Here is an 18,344-nt window from a genome sequence, read left to right on the forward strand (position 1 = left end):
AGAAGGGAAAGAAAATCCTTGTATACTAAAACCTTGACATGTATTACTATATTCATTATTTAAAATAGTACAGCTGTGCAATTTATGGTTGCCAAATCAACCCAACAATGGTAGTAAATGGCTGCTGTTAAAGTTTGTAAATGTCTATGATCAGTTAACAAGTCTTAGCTGGTACATTGCTGAAATAAAAAGCAGGCTTTACTTCTTTATATAAGTTGGACCTGCATCAACATGTCAATATCCAGAGAAAAGAAACTGGTTTACTTTCAAACAGCACACCGGGAGAATTGTATAGTTCAATGCATCTTTACTGAAAAAAATATCAAAACGACAGACACTTGTAGTTGTGAACAGTAAAAATGAATGTGCCGTGGATGTATTCAAATATTCCATACCAAAAACAGCTGTGTGAAATATTGACAGTACATATACTTTGTAGGTAATCTAACCTCTTCTCATGACCTAATGCTACCCGTCTTTGTTTAGTTGCATATAGTTTAAAGAGTGGATCTCTGTACATGTAGTTCATGCTCCGTCCTAAATACATCCACACCATAATGAATAAGTCTGTCCAATTACACTAAATCTACAGGATCAAGCCTCAAATGGTCCAGGATCGCAGTGGTTCATCTGCCAGAAGAAGGCCGCTCTGTGTTGTGATTGCATGGGTAGCAAGGACAACGACAAACTATTGGAAACAAAAGCACATTCAGCCAAGGTTATTGGTTAATGTTGCAGCTGTCATCAAGGCTGAGACACACATCAGTCTCTTCACTCCGTCTTTTCCTGGCAAAAACCCTCTGCAGTCCATATTTCCATCGATTGTGCGTTTCAAAGTGCCATTTGTTTCATGGTCACTTGGGAGTCTGAGCTGTAGTCAGACTCGTATTCACTCTTGCTTTTGCACTTTCTCTGGGTTTTCCTGGACTTTTTGGCGAACAACTTTCAATGTGGTAAGAAAATTCCCCAGGAATAGGACAAGAAATGTCAGTGCCAACATAAATACCTGAAAGACACAAAAAGGCATTAAATAAGAAATCCAATTTTTGCTGAAAATCTTTACAAGACTACTCTGACACTGGAAGTTAAACCTTCCATTGATGACATCTAGTACAATGAAGTCACAGGTGTCATTCTTAAAGGGATTTTTATACACAGTTCCAAAAATGTGGCATGTCAGTAGTGAAGTTTCCAAGATATTGGGCTTTTAAGAAGCAAAGTGTCGCCAGCTACTTCATGATGACACAAAATGGATGCATTTTGCATCATCATGATGATGTGGCCAGTGACTGAGTAGAGAGTAGTCTTGTAACGAGACAGGGGTGGATGTAGAGGCATGTTGTACTGTATTCTATTTGAAAACAAGGGATTTTACAGAGATTGGATGGTAGAATTTCTGTCCTTACCTGCCACTCTTTACAGTCTTTATGTCCTGCCAACCGAAACAGGGTCAAAGCATTGTACAGCTGCCAGAACTGTGAATGGGATTGAGAGAGAAAAGCTCAGTCTAAGACCTAAAACCTTATTCAAGAACACAAGCATGGCAGCTGGCGTGTGTACATGTAAAAGTATAAACAGCTGAAATAACCATCTTAGCTGAAATAAGGAACAAAATGTAAGCTTTGCAATCATGTTGGGCAACACTTATTTTACAAGTGTGACAGATTTTGCAATACCATCTTTTAAGTCTCCCCACTCCACTCTCTTCCCCCATAATGCCTCATCCTAGTCTGTGTGAAACAAGCTGGCACACACTCAGACCTCATCCCTGGATAACCATTTTAGTACAGTTGTGTTAGACTTACATGTCCGAAGAAGAGGAATGGCAAGAGGAAGGTGAGCCCTCTCCACATCCATGACTGGAACCCCTCTGCAAAAAAGAAACAATTAATAAATGGTGGAAAATCCAAAACATTGAATAATGCATAAACTTCCCGAAAGACAGTATGTTTACATCCAGTTCAACTAACTTTGTCAGGAGTACAGGTTAATCATTAGACTAAAACGCATTGTAGAGTAAAGTAAGCTATATCAAAAACAGCTAAACAAGAGGGACAAAACCTTTATCCTCTTGAACAATACTATGTTCAAAGGGAAGCTGCAAACTGATTGCAAAATGTTGTCCATTAGCTCCCTCTGGTAAGCAAGATTTTACTAAATACATTTTTCTACAGTCTATCATAATTGGAATTTTGGGCAGTAGAAATGTAAACTTTTAATCAAAGAGGACATGTGTGAACTCATGCAGGGCATTCCGACAACTGGGACATCACTCAACATGGAAGAGTAGCAACTTGCTCAAGGGTAAAGCACCACCTTTGTCCCATTTTTCCAGTCATGGGGTTGCTTGTGGCCCACTTCTTTGTAAGAACTATTAACACACATGCAAATGTCTTGTACAGGGAATATGGCGGAATACAAACAGTGTAATTATTCCCACCGCAAGCCAATCAAACAAGCGAAATGTCGGTATAGGGACAAAGTGGAGTTGCAATTCAACGGCTCAGACACGAGACGTATGTGGCAGAGTCTACAGGCAAACAGACTACAAAAAGAAAACCAGCCACATCTTGCTTCCAGACAAACTAAACACCTTCTTTGCCTGCTTTGAGGATAATACAGTGCCACCAACGCAGCCCACTACCAAGGACTGTGGGCTCTCCCTCTCCACGGCCAACGTGAGTAAGACATTTAAACGTGTTAACCCTTGCAAGGCTGCCGGCCAAGATGGCATCCCTAGCCCGAGCACGTGCAGACCAGCTGACTGGTGTGTTTATGGACATAGTCAATCTCCCCCCATCCCAGTCTGCTGTCCCCACATGCTTCAAGATGGCCACCATTGTTCCTGTACCCAAGAATGCTGAACTGAACTAAATTACTATCGCCCAGTAGCACTCACTTCAGTCATCATAAAGTGCTTTGGGAGACTCAACTCCACCTTACCTGCCACCCTAGAACCACTTCAATTTGCTTACCACCCCAATAGGTCCACAGACGATGCAATCACCATCACACTGCCCTATCCCATCTGGACAAGAGGAATACCCATGTAAGAATGATGTTCATTGACTACAGCTCAGCATTCAGCACCATAGTAAACCTGCAAGCTCATCATTAAGCTTGAGGCCCTGGGTCTCAACCCCGCCCTGTGCAATTGGGTCCTGGACTTCCTGACGGGTCTCCCCCAAGTGATGAAGGTAGGAAACAACACCTCTTCGCTGATCCTCAACACATCCCCACAAGGGTCGTGCTCAGCCCCCTCCTGTACTCTGTTCACCCATGACAGCATGGACATGCACGCCTCCAACTCAATCATCAAGTTTGCAGACGACACAACAGTAGTGGGCTTGATTACCAACAACGACGAGACTGCCTACAGGGAGGAGGTGAGGGCACTGAGTGTGGTGTCAGGAAAACAAACTCTCACTCAACGGCAACAAAACAAAAGGAGCTGATCGTGGACTTCAGGAAACAGCAGAGGGAGCACCCCCCTATCCACATCGACAGGACAGCAGTGGAGAAGGTGGAAGTCTTCAAGTTCCTCGGCGTACACATCAGACAAACTGAAATGGTCCACCCACACAGATAGTGTGGTGAAGGCGCAACAGTGCCTCTTCAACCTCAGGAGGCTAAAGAAATGTGGCTTAACACCTAAAACCTTTACAGATGCACAATTGAGAGCATCCTGTCGGGCTGTATCACCGCCTGGTACGGCAGCTGCAGTGCCCACAAACGCAAGGCTCTCCAGAGGGTGGTGCAGTCTGCACAATGCATCACACGGGGGCAAACTACCTTCCCTCCATGACACCTACAGCACCCGATGTCATAGGAAGGCCAAAAGGATCAAGGACAACAACCACCCGACCCACTGCCTGTTCACCCCGCTATCATCCAGAAGGCGAGGTGCATCAAAGCTGGGACAGAGAGACAGCTTCTTTCTCAAGGCCATCATACTGTTAAACAACCATCACTAGCACAGAGAGGCTGCTGCCCACATACAGACTTGAAATCATTGGCCACTTCAATAATGTTTACATATCTTGCATTACTCTTCTCATATGTATATACTGTATTCTATACCATTTTGCCTATGCCACTCGGTAATTGCTCATCCCTTTACTTAGATTTGTGTGTAATAGGTAGTTGTGGAATTGTTAGAGTACTGTTAGATACTACTGCACTGTCGGAACTAGAAGCACAAGCATTTCGCTACACTCGCAATAACATTTTATTGGTCACCAACACATGGTTATTTGATTTACAGGAATGACTGAAATTACTGGCACCCTTGATCAAGATAAGAAAAAAAAAAACATTATATGAAATACTGAGATATTGTATGCAAAAATTATATTACTTTATACTAATACAACTGCTCAGAGATAAATATTTTACTTCACAAGTAATAAAAAAGTATTCTCAAAAAGATAGGGGTCAGAATTATTGGCACCCGTGTTTTCAATACTCCTGCACCCTCCCCTTGCAAGAATAACGGCACAGAGCCTTTTTCTAAAGTGTTTTATGAGATTGGAGAACACATTGGAAGGGATTTTAAGAGATCATTCCTCCATAGAGAATATTTCCAGATTATTGGGGTGCGTTCATAAATTCACTCTGGAGTGCCAGAGTGCGCCCTGGGCGTTCGTAAATTCAGAGCGTTGTCAGATTGTCCGTTCGTAAATTCTGAGCGTTTTACTCTTGGAGCGTTTGAGCGCACACTGCACACTCTGGCCAAGGAATAGGGTTTATGTGAACGTTCTGACCTCACAACGGCAGTCAAGCACCCAAGTTAACTGGGTAAAGTTAGCTAGCTTGCTTGCTACTTCCAGACGTAAATGAGAGAACACCTCACTCTGACCATTTTACTTGCCCTAGCACAGCTGGTTTCAATGTTAACCAGACCGTTGGTTACTAACTGTGCTGCTGGCGACAATTTAATTAAGCAAAACCCCCCCCACTATATTTTACAGTAGGTATGGAGTTCTTTTCTGTATATGCATCCTTTTTTCGACGCTAAACCCACCACTGGTGTGCGTGGCCAAAGAGCTCCATTTCATCCAACAAATGCAAACGCACAATGTTCTGTTTTTTCTTAACATACAATATAGCTCAGTATTTGTATTATTTATTTTATACAGCCTTTTTTTAATATATATATATTTTTTAATCAAGGGTGCCAATAATTTTGGTTGTGACTTAATGGTTCAAAAGCTTTCCCAAGTCATAACCAATAAGCAAGCCTTAGAAACTGTCTTAACTGAAAAGGAACTCATCTTACCCACTGTGAGGTCCAACTGATTTCTTTCCCCCAAAGCTCGTAACCTGTATAAGCAGCCACTTTGGTAGTAATATTGAAGAAACTGCACAAAGCCTGAAAAACACAGTGATGAATTTCAACAAATGAATCAAATACTTTTACAATTAATCATGTATGAGTAATGACAGACTTACACTTTGCGAATTGTTTTCAAAAAAACTCAACACATACGAAGATAAAATGAGAAAGTAGATGCTTACTCTGATAAATGGAGAAGGCAAGGAATTGACTTCTGAACATCTGATACATGGACCCCTCTGGCCTTTGAGAAGAAACAGAGGAACCAATCAATACAGGCGATCAAATAACATTTATCAATCAAACTGCTCGTCAGGCAACCTTTGAGGGTAACTGTCAATCGATTTTGATCGACCGCAATTAATGAAAGTGTTCAAAGTTGAAAATAAATAAAAAGGACTTACCAGGTAAGCATTACACCTGATAGGAAGGTAGAGACGTAATGATGGGAGACCCACCACCCTTTAATCCTGAAAGGACACATTGAGTGGAATTAGAATAAAGAAGCAGAACTAGGTCAACATGCTAGTCTAGTATTTGAATCTCATGGAGTAAATAAATAATTCAGTCACATAAAAAGCTTAGTAGCTCACCTGGACCCATTGCTCATGAGGATGCTTTCCCTTATGGTCAAAGTGCAATAGTACCAAACCAGCAAGAAGTTGAAGATTTCATCTGTGACACTGAAACAAAACAGACATTTACAACTACCTTGCTTTAACAAAACATTAAGCGATGCTATGAGGAAACATGAAAATGTATAATATAATCAACTCACCGGTAATTGAACAAGAAGAGACAGGTTATGGCAGCAAACATCAAGATTATTGTCATACAAAGCTTGAACTTCTCATATTCATCTTTGTAGGCAAATCTGCTCGAGCGAAAAGAAGCAACAAGGAATCAGACGCAGCAACCAAACGGATGTGACTGAATACAGATATTTTGCTAAAGCTGAAGCAACACACTTACTTAGCCTGGTTGCTGAGGAGTGTGACATTCACATTACCAAGGACCAAATTTAAGTACAATCTGAAAAGAGAAATATTTTACAACATACTTTTACACCCTCTAATGACAAACTGCGTAAAATCTGTAACCAACCAAAAAAGAACCATGTCCTCAAATACACTGACCCATTCTTCTTTGGCAAATAGGCTTCCATATCAAAGAAGAAATGTTCTTTGTCTTTAATTTGCATTTGGATGTCTTTGATCAGTTCCGTTTCTTTCTCATCGCTTGTTTTTGTACATCTGTAATAGAACAAAACACTAAATGCTCAGGTCCTAATTGAGGACATTTGGTACAGGAAAACAAGACTGGACCATTCTTTGTCAATAACTGCAAGCTGCCAGCACTAATAGTAGGCTACTTACTTGCGCAGACTGTGGCGGAGGTCTTTTAGACCCTTCCTCTGTTTACTAATGGCACTGCTGCATGTTGCCTGGAGGTTGGTGAGCTCCTCGAGCTTCTGTCTGTACACTTTGTGAGTTTCCTAGAAATAAAAATGGAAAACAAATGACTGCACATTGCTCACCAGTACTCAGATATGTTGATAACTGTCAGGCAATTATTTTCAAAGTCTGAATTTAGAAAAGCCGCGATGGATAAGGTCTAGGACAGACCCCCCCCCCCCCCCCCCCCCCCCTTTTATTCTTGCAGTTTGAGGCCGTCTCAGTGGCTTACTTTATTTCCTCTCTCTATGGTCCCTGGTCTAGCAGAATATGACAGGTGGATGGAAGGCAACATTACAATGTCATTGAAACCTATCCAGTCGTTTCAAGTGGTAGCAATTAAGGAAATAAGAGCAAGGAAGACGACTACACCCGGAGTTAAGTGACACTTATTTGCTACTTATCCGCATTGGTTGACTGATTTAACTGCGCCGAGGTGAAAACTTAGTTGCGTTTTAGTGAAATCCACCAACGTTACCTAATCATTGTTATTAATCGGAGTTAGCTAGTTAACTTGCTGGTTATAAGGACTTTAAACAGGCTAACATTATTGCTAGATAATTAACGTTAGCTAACATGTGCGTATATTAAAAGCTAGCTGTACCAATTCAAGTACATCTGACTTGCAGATACCGCAGGAAATGAATTAGTTAACGTTATATTGGAAAGCTCCTAAATACAACATATCGTTTACAAAAATACCTGATGAAACCCTTTATCAAGTTAGTATGCTAGCTAGCTTCTAGCCATGTTGGCTGGGTTAGCTAGAAAGCTAGCTGAGCTGACAATAGTAACGTTATATCAGTTATCATCCTCCAACCTCTCTTTCTGAACTAGCTGTAGTCCACGTCATGCCACGCACCTAGCTAGTTATCAAACTGGCTTCACATAGGCCTACCTGTAACTGTTGATATTCTTGGTCAATTTCTCCCCATTCAGTTTGACACCTTTGCAGTGACATTGTGTCAGTAAGCGGCACTCGCCGACTCCCACCGTACAGAACCTCCAACGGCTAGTACAGCTGTCCACGATTATTTTCTTATTTCATTTTGAGCGCATGCGCCCGACTGCCTACTACTGTCAAATGTACATTTGTGTCGTCACTTGTTCTAAAGTGCAGAAATAAACTTACTAGACAGGAACCCCTACTACAGTAACATTTTCATAAACAGAACTGTATTTGCATGAATGTTTTGAATAATGATTTTGAGGGAAATATAATGACACATTTACAAAAACTGAGAAAGTTTCTCAGCCTGAACGAAATCTAGTATTTGTACATCTATGCAAGTTGGTTGCTATGGGGATAGGACGCTTGGTCATTGTTGCCTCGCATGTCTTTTACCACCTAGCTAGCTAACCACCTATATTGACCTAATGTTACATTTTACTTCACTTTGAAAATTGAAAAGACAAGTGGACTGAGCTAAAAGGAGTCGTTCGCTTGGACACATACGAGGTACAATTTGGGTTAATAACTTATTTTTAGCTGTAAAAGTAAATGTATAAAAATGTCACATTAGCTAGCTAGCTAACTTAGTTGGCACAATCTGCGAAATGTTCTTATTTTGTTTCTGTTTTGGTTGTCATTTGATCAGTCATTGTAAACAAACAATGTAGCTATAGCTAGCTTCAAATGATAAACTATTTTCACCTACCTGTACCATGAATGGACTGTCAAGTCTTTGCATCCATAGCAGTAGTCTAGTGGTTACCAGATAAATCTATTTCTACAGCATCCTCCAAACCAGGTGGTGGTGGGACTGCAGTTCTGCTGTAAATTGATTAAGGATTGTGCCTTTAAATTAATAACTTTTTCAAACAATGTTTGAAAATCATGTATGTTTTGCTTACAGCCATGCCTCATCTGAAGAAACCTGGAAAGGTGGTGCCCCTGTCAAAATTATGGGACAGAAAGGCACAAAAGTGTGGACTGCGACACACTGTTTATTCAGTCAATGGAGATGAATACACAGGGGATTGGCTGGACAGCAAGAAGCATGGTACTACTGTTGCATGACATAGATTTTGCACACACCAAGTATTAGGCTTACTGTGTCACCGTTCAGACACATAGGCTGTGACTGGTTCTCTCCATTTTTTTTATTTAAAATCTTTCAACTGATTCTAAGAACGTACAGTACCAGTCAAGAGTTTGGACACATCTACTCATTCAAGGGTTTTTCTTTATTTTTCTATTTTCTATATTGTAGAATAATACCATCTTGGCATTCTCTCAACCAGCTTCACATGGAATGCTTTTCCAACAGTCTTGAAGGAGTTCCCACATATGCTGATCACTTGTTGGCTGCTTTTCCTTCACTCTGCGGTCCAACTCATCCCAAACCATCTCAATTGAGTTGAGGTCGGGTGATTGTGGAGGCCAGGTCATCTGATGCAGCACTCCACCACTCTCCTTCTTGGTCAAATAGCCCTTACACATCCTGGAGGTGTGTTAGGTCATTGTCCTGTTGAAAAACAAATGATAGTCCCACTAAGCGCAAACCAGATGGGATGGTGTATCGCTGCAGAATTCTGTGGTGGCCATGCTGGTTAAGTGTGCCTTGAATTCTAAATAAATCACAGACAGTGTCACCAGCAAAGCACCCCCACACCATCTCACCTCCTCCTCCATGCTTCAGGGTGGGAACCACATGTGGAGATCATCTGTTCACCTACTCTGCGTCTCACAAAGACACAGCGGTTGGATCCAAAAATCTCACATTTAGACTCCTCAGACCAAAGGACAGATTTCCACCAGTCTAATGTCCATTGCTCATGTTTCTTGGCCAAAGCAAGTCTCTTCTTCTTATTGGTGTCCTTTGGTAGTGGTTTCATTGCAGAAATTCGACCATGAAGGCCTGACTCACGCAGTCTCCTCTGAACAGTTGATGTTGAGATGTGTCTGTTACTTGAACTCTGTGAAGCATTTATTTGGGCTGCAATTTCTGAGGCTGGTAACTCATGCAGCAGAGGTAACTCTGGGTCTTCCTTTCCTGATTTGTAAATGATGGGCAAATTAACATTCATGGATATAGTCAACTTAGAAGGGGCAGGAATAGGAATGGTGGGGGTGTAACACTGTACATTCAGAATCATATACCTTTTGAGAGGAGGGATGACAATGTATGTCAAATAGAGGCACTATGGGCACAAGTACATCTGCCTCACCAGGCACCCATATTGGTAGGATGTGTGTATAGACCTAGCTCTAAGGTGTCCTATATGGATGACTTATGACCTGGGTTTGACCAGGCCACAGATAGTAACAGAGATGTATTTATCTTGGGTGATTTTAATATAAATTGGAAGGATCATAATAATTTGAATAGAACTAAATTGATGAGATGTGCTGAGAACTGTGGTTTGAAACAAATGGTTAATGATACTACTAGATCATCAAGTTGGGTCACCGTTTGGATACATGCATTGATCTGATCTTCTCTAATATACCATTGCAATGCTTAACAGTCAGATCAATGCTAGTGGGCTGGACAGACCATAATATTGTGGCCATTACCATGAACACCAACGTTCCAAAGAAACCCCAAGGTTTGTGGTCATGATAAATAAAATAAAATGTAATCATGAGCTATTTTTGAATGATTTGGCTGCTGTACCCTGGGAGCTGATGTCACGACTTCCGCCGAAGTCGATTCCTCTCCTTGTTCAGGCGGCGCTCGGGGGTCGACGTCGCCGGTCTTCTAGCCGTCGCCGGTCTTCTAGCCGTCGCCGGTCTTCTAGCCGTCGCCGGTCCACTTTTCATTTTCCATTGGTTTTGTCTTTGTTTCCCACACACCTGGTTTTCATTTCCCAATTACTGGTCATGTATTTAACCCTCTGTTTCCCATTTGTCTTTGTGTGTGAATGTGTATTGTTCAGGTCAGTACGTTTCTGGCTGGGTTTTTTTTCTGGGTGCTGATTTCACCTGTGCTTTGTGGCAACCGCTATTGTTCGCACATTGGTATGTGTACTGTGCGCTATTTCTTAAGTGCGTTTTTCACTCATCTCTGCTCTCCTGCGCCTGACTTCGTGCACCAGCTACACCCACCGCCTGACAGCTGATTTATATAGAGGATGATTTAAATCACACTACAGAATGTTTTATTGATTTGCTCACTGAGGTAATGGACCATCATGCCCCAGTAAGCAGTAGTACAGTTGGGGCTCATCCATCTCCATGGATTGATGAGGAACTGGGTGTGGCTTTTTCTCAAAGAAATTGGCAAAAGTCTTAGCAGCCAAATCTGAACTAGAACTTGATGAACAGAATTATAGAACATTACGTAATTATGCAGTTAAATTAAATCGAGAAAAAAATAATATTTTACAAAAATGCTTTTAGTGGTTGTAAAAAGGTATGGAATACAGTGAATGGCTTACTTGATACATCTATTTCATCATACCTATCTAGTGTGGAGAACAATAACAACCAGCTGACATTGCCAATCATTTTGCAATTTATTTTTTTTACAAAGAAAATGTATTTACTGAGCGATAATGTAAACACCCATACTTCCAAACAAGCTGTTGTCCAATGGATTGATGATCATACTATGAGCAAAAAAACCATGCTCTTTTAGCTAGAAATGCGGTCAGTAGAGGTGTTAAACCTATTGAAGTCATTACCCAATGGTAAATCTACAGGTTATGATCTTATGGCCAATTTCTTTCATCGCTATGCTGCTCCCCAGATAGCAGCTCCACTGAAATACATATTTAATTGGTTACTGGAAAAGGGGACATTTGCAAATGTATGGAGGCATGCTAAACTGTGTTCTATCCTGAAAGACAGCAAAGAACCAATTACTCCTCCCAATAGTCAACCAATTAGTCTACTCCCTTCACTCAGTAAGATATTGGAGGGTATTGTGAGTAGACAAATATGGGAGTACATGGAAAAGAATGATATGATTACAGCCAATCAGCATGCTTATCGCAAAAACCATTCCACTACCGCTGCATTGGTTGACATGACTGACCAGGGGCTCAATGCTATGGATAATGGCAGGTTTGTGGAGTACTATTTTTAGATTTTAGTGCAGCCTTTGATTTAGTGGATCATTAAATCATTTGGACAAAAGAGAATGTTGGTAAGAGACAGACATTCAGTAAATACTAGGAATAGATTGTCCACCATGTGTTATACAGACAGAAAAGAGAGATAGGCAAAATAACATTATCGATTTAGAGCAATAAAGAAATTGAATAATTTATCTGAGCAAACCAGAAACCTTTCAATATATAAATTCAAACATTACTTTAAAACCATTTAAATATAATACACAGGAAAGTTGTGCTGGACTATGGTCGATGAAGAATCAATGTATCTTTTTAGACTGTTAGAGTATTTATCTGGTCAATATGTCAGTCTGTAACAGTGTTGTATGTGAAAATGTGATTGTATTTTAATGTTTAAGGACTCTTGGAAGGTTAGTCCAAGTGAGGACTAAAATAGATCCTAATCAAATCAATCATGTGGCATTCCTCATGAGAGCCAATTTCAGCATAGCGCTTGATGGTTTTTGCACTTGAAGAAACTTTCAAAGTTGTTGAAATTTTCCATATTGAATGACCTTCATATTTTATAGTAATGATGTCCTGTCATTTCTCTTTGCTTATTTGAGCTGTTCATGCCATAATATGGACTTGGTATTTTACCAAATAGGGCTATCTTCTATATAACACCACTGTCACAACACAACTGATTGGCTCAAACGCATTAAGGAAAGAAATTCCAGAAATGAACTTTTAACAAGGCACACCTGTTAATTGAAATGCATTCCAGGTGACTACCTCATGAAGCTGGTTGAGAAAATACCAAGAGTGTGCAAAGCAGGGTGGCTACTTCGAAGAATCTCAAATAAAATATTTGGATTTGTTTAACACTTTTAATTCATTTTTTGGGGGTTACTACATGATTCCATATCTGTTATTTCATAGTTTTGATGTCTTCACTATTATTCTACAATGTAGAAAAGAGTAAAAATAAAGAAAAACCTTGGATTGAGTAGGTGTGACCAAAGTTTTGTCAGGTACTGTAGATTACTTCTTTTTTTCCCCCACTATAACTTCAATAGTATTGGTCACCACTTAATTTGTTACCAGCTAGACCTATTATTACTTTTTTTTATGTGCAATGAATATTTGGGTGGCTTTTCTCACTGTTCATTTAATTTTTCTAGGCAAAGGAACTCAAATTTGGAAGAAGGCCGGGGCCATTTATGATGGAGACTGGAAATATGGCAAACGTGATGGATATGGGACCTACAGCAAACTCCTGTCTGTAACCAATGAGTATTCAAGGGAATACTCAGGTGGATGGAAAAATGACAAGAAGCATGTATGTACACAGGACAAAGTTTGTATTGTTAGGCTGAGAATGTAAATAATGTAAACCTAGGCCTATTCTATTTCTTCATTTATTATAAGACACCTGGCCTCAGTGAAACAAGGGCAAGTTTCTATATGTCTTCTCATCTACCTTAGGGGTTTGGGACCTACTTCTACAGTGACACTGCCTGCTATGAGGGAGAATGGAGTGAGGATCAGAGGAGTGGCTGGGGCAGGATGTATTATGACAATGGGGACATATATGAGGGAGAATGGCTGAAAAACAAACATCACGGCCAGGGCATGCTTCGTCTGGGTAAGGGCACATTATTTTACATTTAAGACTATCTCATGACTGGGGCGGCAGGTAGCCTAGTGGTTGGGCCAGTAACCGAAAGGTTGCTGGATCGAATCCCCGAGCTGACAAGAAATCTGTCATTCTGCCCCTGAACAAGGCAGTTAACCCATTGTTCCCCGAAAGCATTGGGCCAGTAACCGAAAGGTTGCTGGATCGAATCCCCGAGCTGACAAGAAATCTGTCATTCTGCCCCTGAACAAGGCAGTTAACCCATTGTTCCCCGGTAGGCCGTCATTGTAAATAAGAATTTGTTCTTAACTGACTTGCCTAGTTAAATAAAGGTTAAAAAATGTTTAAAGTAATGACTGTTGCCAGGGGTGTGTGAAAGACAAAAAGTTGATTTCCAGAGTATGCAAGTGGATGGGTGAGAAAGATGAAGTAAGTTTTATTGCATCTTCATTAGTGTATTTTGACAATATGGATGTAATTCAATGAAACACTAAAAAGTTGTCATTTGGTTTGAATGAATTCTGTTTGGGTTTGAATGGATTTAGCCGTAGACTATATGTCAGGTTGCGACTTCTCTCATTTGTTTTGAAGCCAATGAAAACAGGTATGAAGGCAACTGGAAGTATGGGAAGAAAAATGGGCATGGGAAGTTCTTTTACCTGGACAAAGGTCAGCTTTATGAGGGCTTCTGGGTGGACGGAGTGGCCAAATGTGGAACAGTGTCTGACTTTGGAAGAGCGGAGGCACCAACACCAACAATATACCCGATTCCTAAGGTACATACTTTGTCTTTTGAAGTGTTTTAAGAGGTTTGTCTTTACCAGGTGTTGCAAGTGTTGAGCCTCCTGCTTATGTGAATATCAATTCACTGTATGGTGAGGTGTCCCCTTTTTCTCTATTTAAGGTACATCTGTTGGATGTGAGATCAGTTTTAATGGAAACACAATCAACATACCACGGTGAATAGGACAAGCCAAAGAACATCAGAACACCCTAAAGTGCTCCATCTCTGCTGATCTCTGGACACCATGCTCACTTACCATGCTGTTAAATTCCATCATGTAACGAATAAAGAGAGCACATCATCATGAGGAGGATTTTAGTAATTTTACTTCTATGAAAACGGGACCACTGAACATGATTTGACTTGTAATGAGATCATGGTGCCATCTGGTCATCATTCCCCAGTGGCAACTCTAGGTATTACAAACAAATTCCTAGAAGCAAAACAAAAAGTAAACAGTTACATTTGCCAAAACCAACCCACTCAGTGTACAAACAAACAAGTCACAAAAGGTGCACTTTGAACAGAAAATGAAAGCTACAGATAACACTTTTACAAAGCCAATTGTGTTCAGAAAGAATGTGCAGTTAATCTCTGTATTCACTGTTTAAACAGCAGTGAAAATAACTTGACGCTTTTCTAGTCACATTCATATTTTGCGACCAAATAATCATGGCACAAAATGCTATTTCAATACCACAGTTTACAACTATGAAAACACTTTTTGTAGAGTTTGCAGCAACATTTGGCAAACCGATTAAACTAAAAATAACTTAAGTAGGATGCTTACATTTAATCTCTCAAACATGAATTGAAACCTGAACATTAGGTTGAATACAGAACTGACAGAAGTAAGACAATGGTCGAGTTCTGCTGGTCAGACGTTGCATGCATCAACCAATGGTTGCATGCCACATCGTCAACTGTGACTTCGGACACCAGATTGTTATAACATATGTGGTTAGCTGGTACTTAAAATACTTATCCAAGCGTTGTAAGATCTGGCATGCATCAGCAACGCCTGGGCAGAGGTACGTGCCCGTTCATTGGTGCTCATAGAATACAATGAGGCAAGCCACCTTGTCACAATATAGTAGTTAAAGGGATTGTTTACCCAAATTACAGAATGACATATTGGTTTCCTTACCCTTTAAGCAGTCTATGGACAAGGTATGACGGCAATCCATTCTTTGGTTTAATTTCCCTGGGACTGTTTCCACAAGCTAACGTTTTAGCATTTGAGGCACAAATCCCATTCAAGTAATTTTTTGCACATCATGTTCAAAACTTCTAAGTGACTTTTGAGCTTTACTATCAATTTTAGATACTTTCTTATGATTTGGACATGATGTGTGAAAATTGCTAATATTGACCCAATGTGATTTGTGCCACAAATGCTAAAACCTTTAACATGTGGAAACAGTGTCAGGGAAACCAAAGCATAGATTGCTTTCATACCTTGTCCTTGGGCTGCTTAGAGGGTAAGGAAACCAGTGTCATTTTGTAATTTGGGTGAACTATCCCTTTAATGAGAGGCCTCTTTAGCCCCCTCCTACCATTATCTGTAAGGTAAAACAAATAACAAAACTGGCCTAAATGCTCCAAGTGCCAGTGAAAGATGCATTCTCAAACGCTTGTGTAACTTCAGCCAGTAGTTTTGAAAGTGCTGGTCACAAGACAAAAGTGCTACCCGTTTTTGTTGTACGACTTCATCCAATTGTGTGCTATGTCATCCATTTTGTGTGATATGTTATGAATTTAGCAATTTGTATGATTTCATACGATTCAGCAATTTGTGTGGTATGTTACGAATCCAAATGACCCTTTGCTTAGCCCCCGGCCCCCTTGGTTACTGTTGCAACCTTGGACCACGTTTTCCCAGGAAGCCTAATTCCCCCTTCAAACCACTGGCGTAATCCCCTCACAATGACAAACTGTGTTTTTAATACACAATGAAATTAAACACAGACTACCCCGTGCTAATCAGGAGACTCTCGGGTATGTTGTGGTTGACTGTCATTGCAATTGCTTCATGGGAACCTGGTAAAATGAAGGTTGTAGTGTGGCTAGCCACTGGACGGCTCTGAATGCACCGTCAGCATGCAGCCAAAGTTACTAACCACTTTTGGAGCTAACTAGTGCTCTTAAATCGTATCCTGATGTCGACAGCAGATGAGAGTTGTATTCATAGCACGGCTAATTTAGCTTTTTTTTATTAAAAAAAAGTTATTAACCGCAATATTGGGTGGTCAATAAGACAGAGCTAGTTAAGCATCTGAGTTAGCAAACAATGTAACTAAAGTATAATTTTTAATTAGAAAAATAATTCTACAGGCTCTGCATTTCAGGAATCACAGTAGCAAGTACCTGCGCACTTTTCAATTGTTTAGCCATTTAATCGCTTTGTTTTTGGATAGAAATTCTGTTTTTGTAATGGCTTTCATGCGTTTCAAATATGAGCTTATCCGTGGTGTTGGAATTGCTGACAGCTGCTATTCGTTGGAGTGCTGCGATTGGTTGGAATGCATCTTTAAGACACCGATGTGTTAACTGGTATAGTTTCACAGTTAAAAGTAACATCGACTGGAATAATTATTTTATTTTAATTTATTTTTTTCTCTAGAAATGTGAACATTTGGAAACTGAGTAACATCAAATGTTTTGAAATTATGTAATGCTTTAATAGAAATAAAACTATTGGCAACAAAGGATTGGCTTGAAATAGACATTATCAACAAGAGGTTAGTCTTTATGGGAAATGAGAGCCGGGGGATGGCAAGTGGGACTCCCCTCTACTGTCCAGCTCATTCTGCAGCCTGGTCAGGTTGGATAACTCCTCCAGCTCCTGGAACTGCCTGTCTGTCTTGTGGCTGACAAGGGAACGATAGAAATGTACAGCAAAGACTATAAATATCAGGCCAAAAGGCACCATGATGGAGGTGGAGGTGATGGCAGCAGCCACACCTGCAGATATGGTCCCATTGTTGGGGTTGTGGTTCTTAGGCCTAATGGGTAAACATTTGACCCAGCAGAGGAGCACCACCTCAGCTAGGAAGAGCAGGGTGCCAATGACTGTGGAGAAGGCCCAGGCCAGCTCTATGTGGTGGTGCATTCTCTCATGTGGAGACTCCTTCACCGAGTTGAGGTTGTGAACATTACTGACTGCCTCTGTTAGGCAGGACGCAGGTACTAACCATCAGGGCAAAGAGGTGAACAGCCACCAACACTGTGGTGCAGGCACTGAAGGCAATGAGGAGACCAGGTGGGTATGGATAGCTTGTGTCCAACTGAACCTCCACCATTGCTACCTGAGAGAAGAAAGGGGGGGATGAACATTGTGACATAAGCAAACAAGACAAGCTGTCTGGAACATGACCTTCCAAAATGAAGCAGAGCTGTCTTTTTTTTAAACTAGGGAGTGCAAGAAATCCATACAACATGATGAATAGATAACGTTTCTGGTTTTGTATGATGCTGGTCCTCATGCTAGGCACATCAAATAATTGCCTCTGCTGCTATGCATCTGACTTTGGGCCAGTTTATTCCTTACCATAGCGAACCCAGACAGTAGAGCAGACGTTCGACTGGAAGCCTTCAGTTTTGCTCGACTCAAGTAAAGCTTCCTCCACGACAGTGCTTGCAATGAATGTTCGTTCAGACTCATTGCACTGCTGAAATTGAATAGACTGAACGGGCGAATTGTTGTTTGACTCGTAGCCTATGTGGCTGTTCAACAATTGGCATTAGCTAGCCTAGATAGTAACATCCTCGGTGTCCACAGACATCGATGTAGAAAAATTGTCGGTTGAGGTCCATTCCATCGTTTCTCGCTAGTGTTGTGTTGACAGCGTCCCTGTTTACCTTTGTAACTTCCACTTTTTCAGCAACGCCGTTTCGATCGAGCTGGATGGCTGGCTGCACTCCGGATTACCCATAAACCATTGCGGCAAAGATAAATAAAGTTGGAACAAGTCTGCCTATGTAAAATAAGTGAGTTATTGCTATAGTTGATCATACAAACAAGGTAGTTACCTAATTTACCACAAAACTCTTTCTAGTTCGTACAATGATTAGATTACTGTCATTGTTTTTCATGTAGGGCCACTTGTGCAAAATGTCACCAAGCTTACT

General features: G+C 40.8%; 3 protein-coding genes across 3 annotated transcripts; 1 reads left to right on the forward strand and 2 right to left on the reverse strand.

The window, feature by feature from the left end:
- Positions 1–287: 287 nt before the first annotated feature.
- LOC106564569 (transmembrane protein 120B) lies at positions 288–7,857 on the reverse strand. Its single transcript, XM_014130715.3, has 12 exons — positions 7,688–7,857; positions 6,712–6,830; positions 6,472–6,588; positions 6,308–6,367; positions 6,114–6,209; positions 5,929–6,018; positions 5,740–5,805; positions 5,518–5,579; positions 5,279–5,371; positions 1,806–1,870; positions 1,407–1,475; positions 288–1,006 (listed from the first exon to the last, which is right to left on the reverse strand). The coding sequence occupies exons 1-12, from the start codon at positions 7,748–7,750 to the stop codon at positions 890–892; spliced, it is 1,017 nt and encodes a 338-aa protein (XP_013986190.1). The 5' UTR covers positions 7,751–7,857; the 3' UTR covers positions 288–889.
- A 230-nt stretch (positions 7,858–8,087) lies between these two features.
- On the forward strand, positions 8,088–14,520 carry morn3 (MORN repeat containing 3). The gene is made up of 6 exons (XM_014130721.3): positions 8,088–8,248; positions 8,646–8,792; positions 12,975–13,132; positions 13,279–13,438; positions 14,021–14,205; positions 14,334–14,520. The coding sequence occupies exons 2-6, from the start codon at positions 8,648–8,650 to the stop codon at positions 14,394–14,396; spliced, it is 711 nt and encodes a 236-aa protein (XP_013986196.1). The 5' UTR covers positions 8,088–8,248; positions 8,646–8,647; the 3' UTR covers positions 14,397–14,520.
- Positions 14,521–16,872: 2,352 nt separating this feature from the next.
- orai1b (ORAI calcium release-activated calcium modulator 1b) lies at positions 16,873–18,137 on the reverse strand. The gene is given in 3 exon segments (XM_014130732.3): positions 16,873–17,383; positions 17,385–17,521; positions 17,764–18,137. Coding segments are annotated over 3 exon segments (672 nt in total). The 5' UTR covers positions 17,878–18,137; the 3' UTR covers positions 16,873–16,962.
- Between the last annotated feature and the right edge of the window lie 207 nt (positions 18,138–18,344).

Source organism: Salmo salar, chromosome 01 (assembly GCF_965601325.2).
Source record: "Salmo salar chromosome 01, fSalSal1, whole genome shotgun sequence".
Classification (NCBI taxonomy): Eukaryota; Metazoa; Chordata; class Actinopteri; order Salmoniformes; family Salmonidae; genus Salmo; species Salmo salar.

Coding starts and splice junctions, on each gene's coding strand:
- LOC106564569 (XM_014130715.3), bottom strand. CDS start 7,750: ATGTCACTGCAAAGGTGTCAAACTGAATGGGGAGAAATTGACCAAGAA. Junction 6,589..6,711: donor CTCCGCCACAGTCTGCGCAA/GTAAGTAGCCTA, acceptor GTTCTATTACAG/ATGTACAAAAACAAGCGATG. Junction 1,871..5,278: donor TCAGTTGGACCTCACAGTGG/GTAAGATGAGTT, acceptor TCTTTTTTGCAG/AGGGGTTCCAGTCATGGATG.
- morn3 (XM_014130721.3), top strand. CDS start 8,648: ATGCCTCATCTGAAGAAACCTGGAAAGGTGGTGCCCCTGTCAAAATTA. Junction 13,133..13,278: donor GGAAAAATGACAAGAAGCAT/GTATGTACACAG, acceptor CATCTACCTTAG/GGGTTTGGGACCTACTTCTA. Junction 13,439..14,020: donor CCAGGGCATGCTTCGTCTGG/GTAAGGGCACAT, acceptor TTTGTTTTGAAG/CCAATGAAAACAGGTATGAA.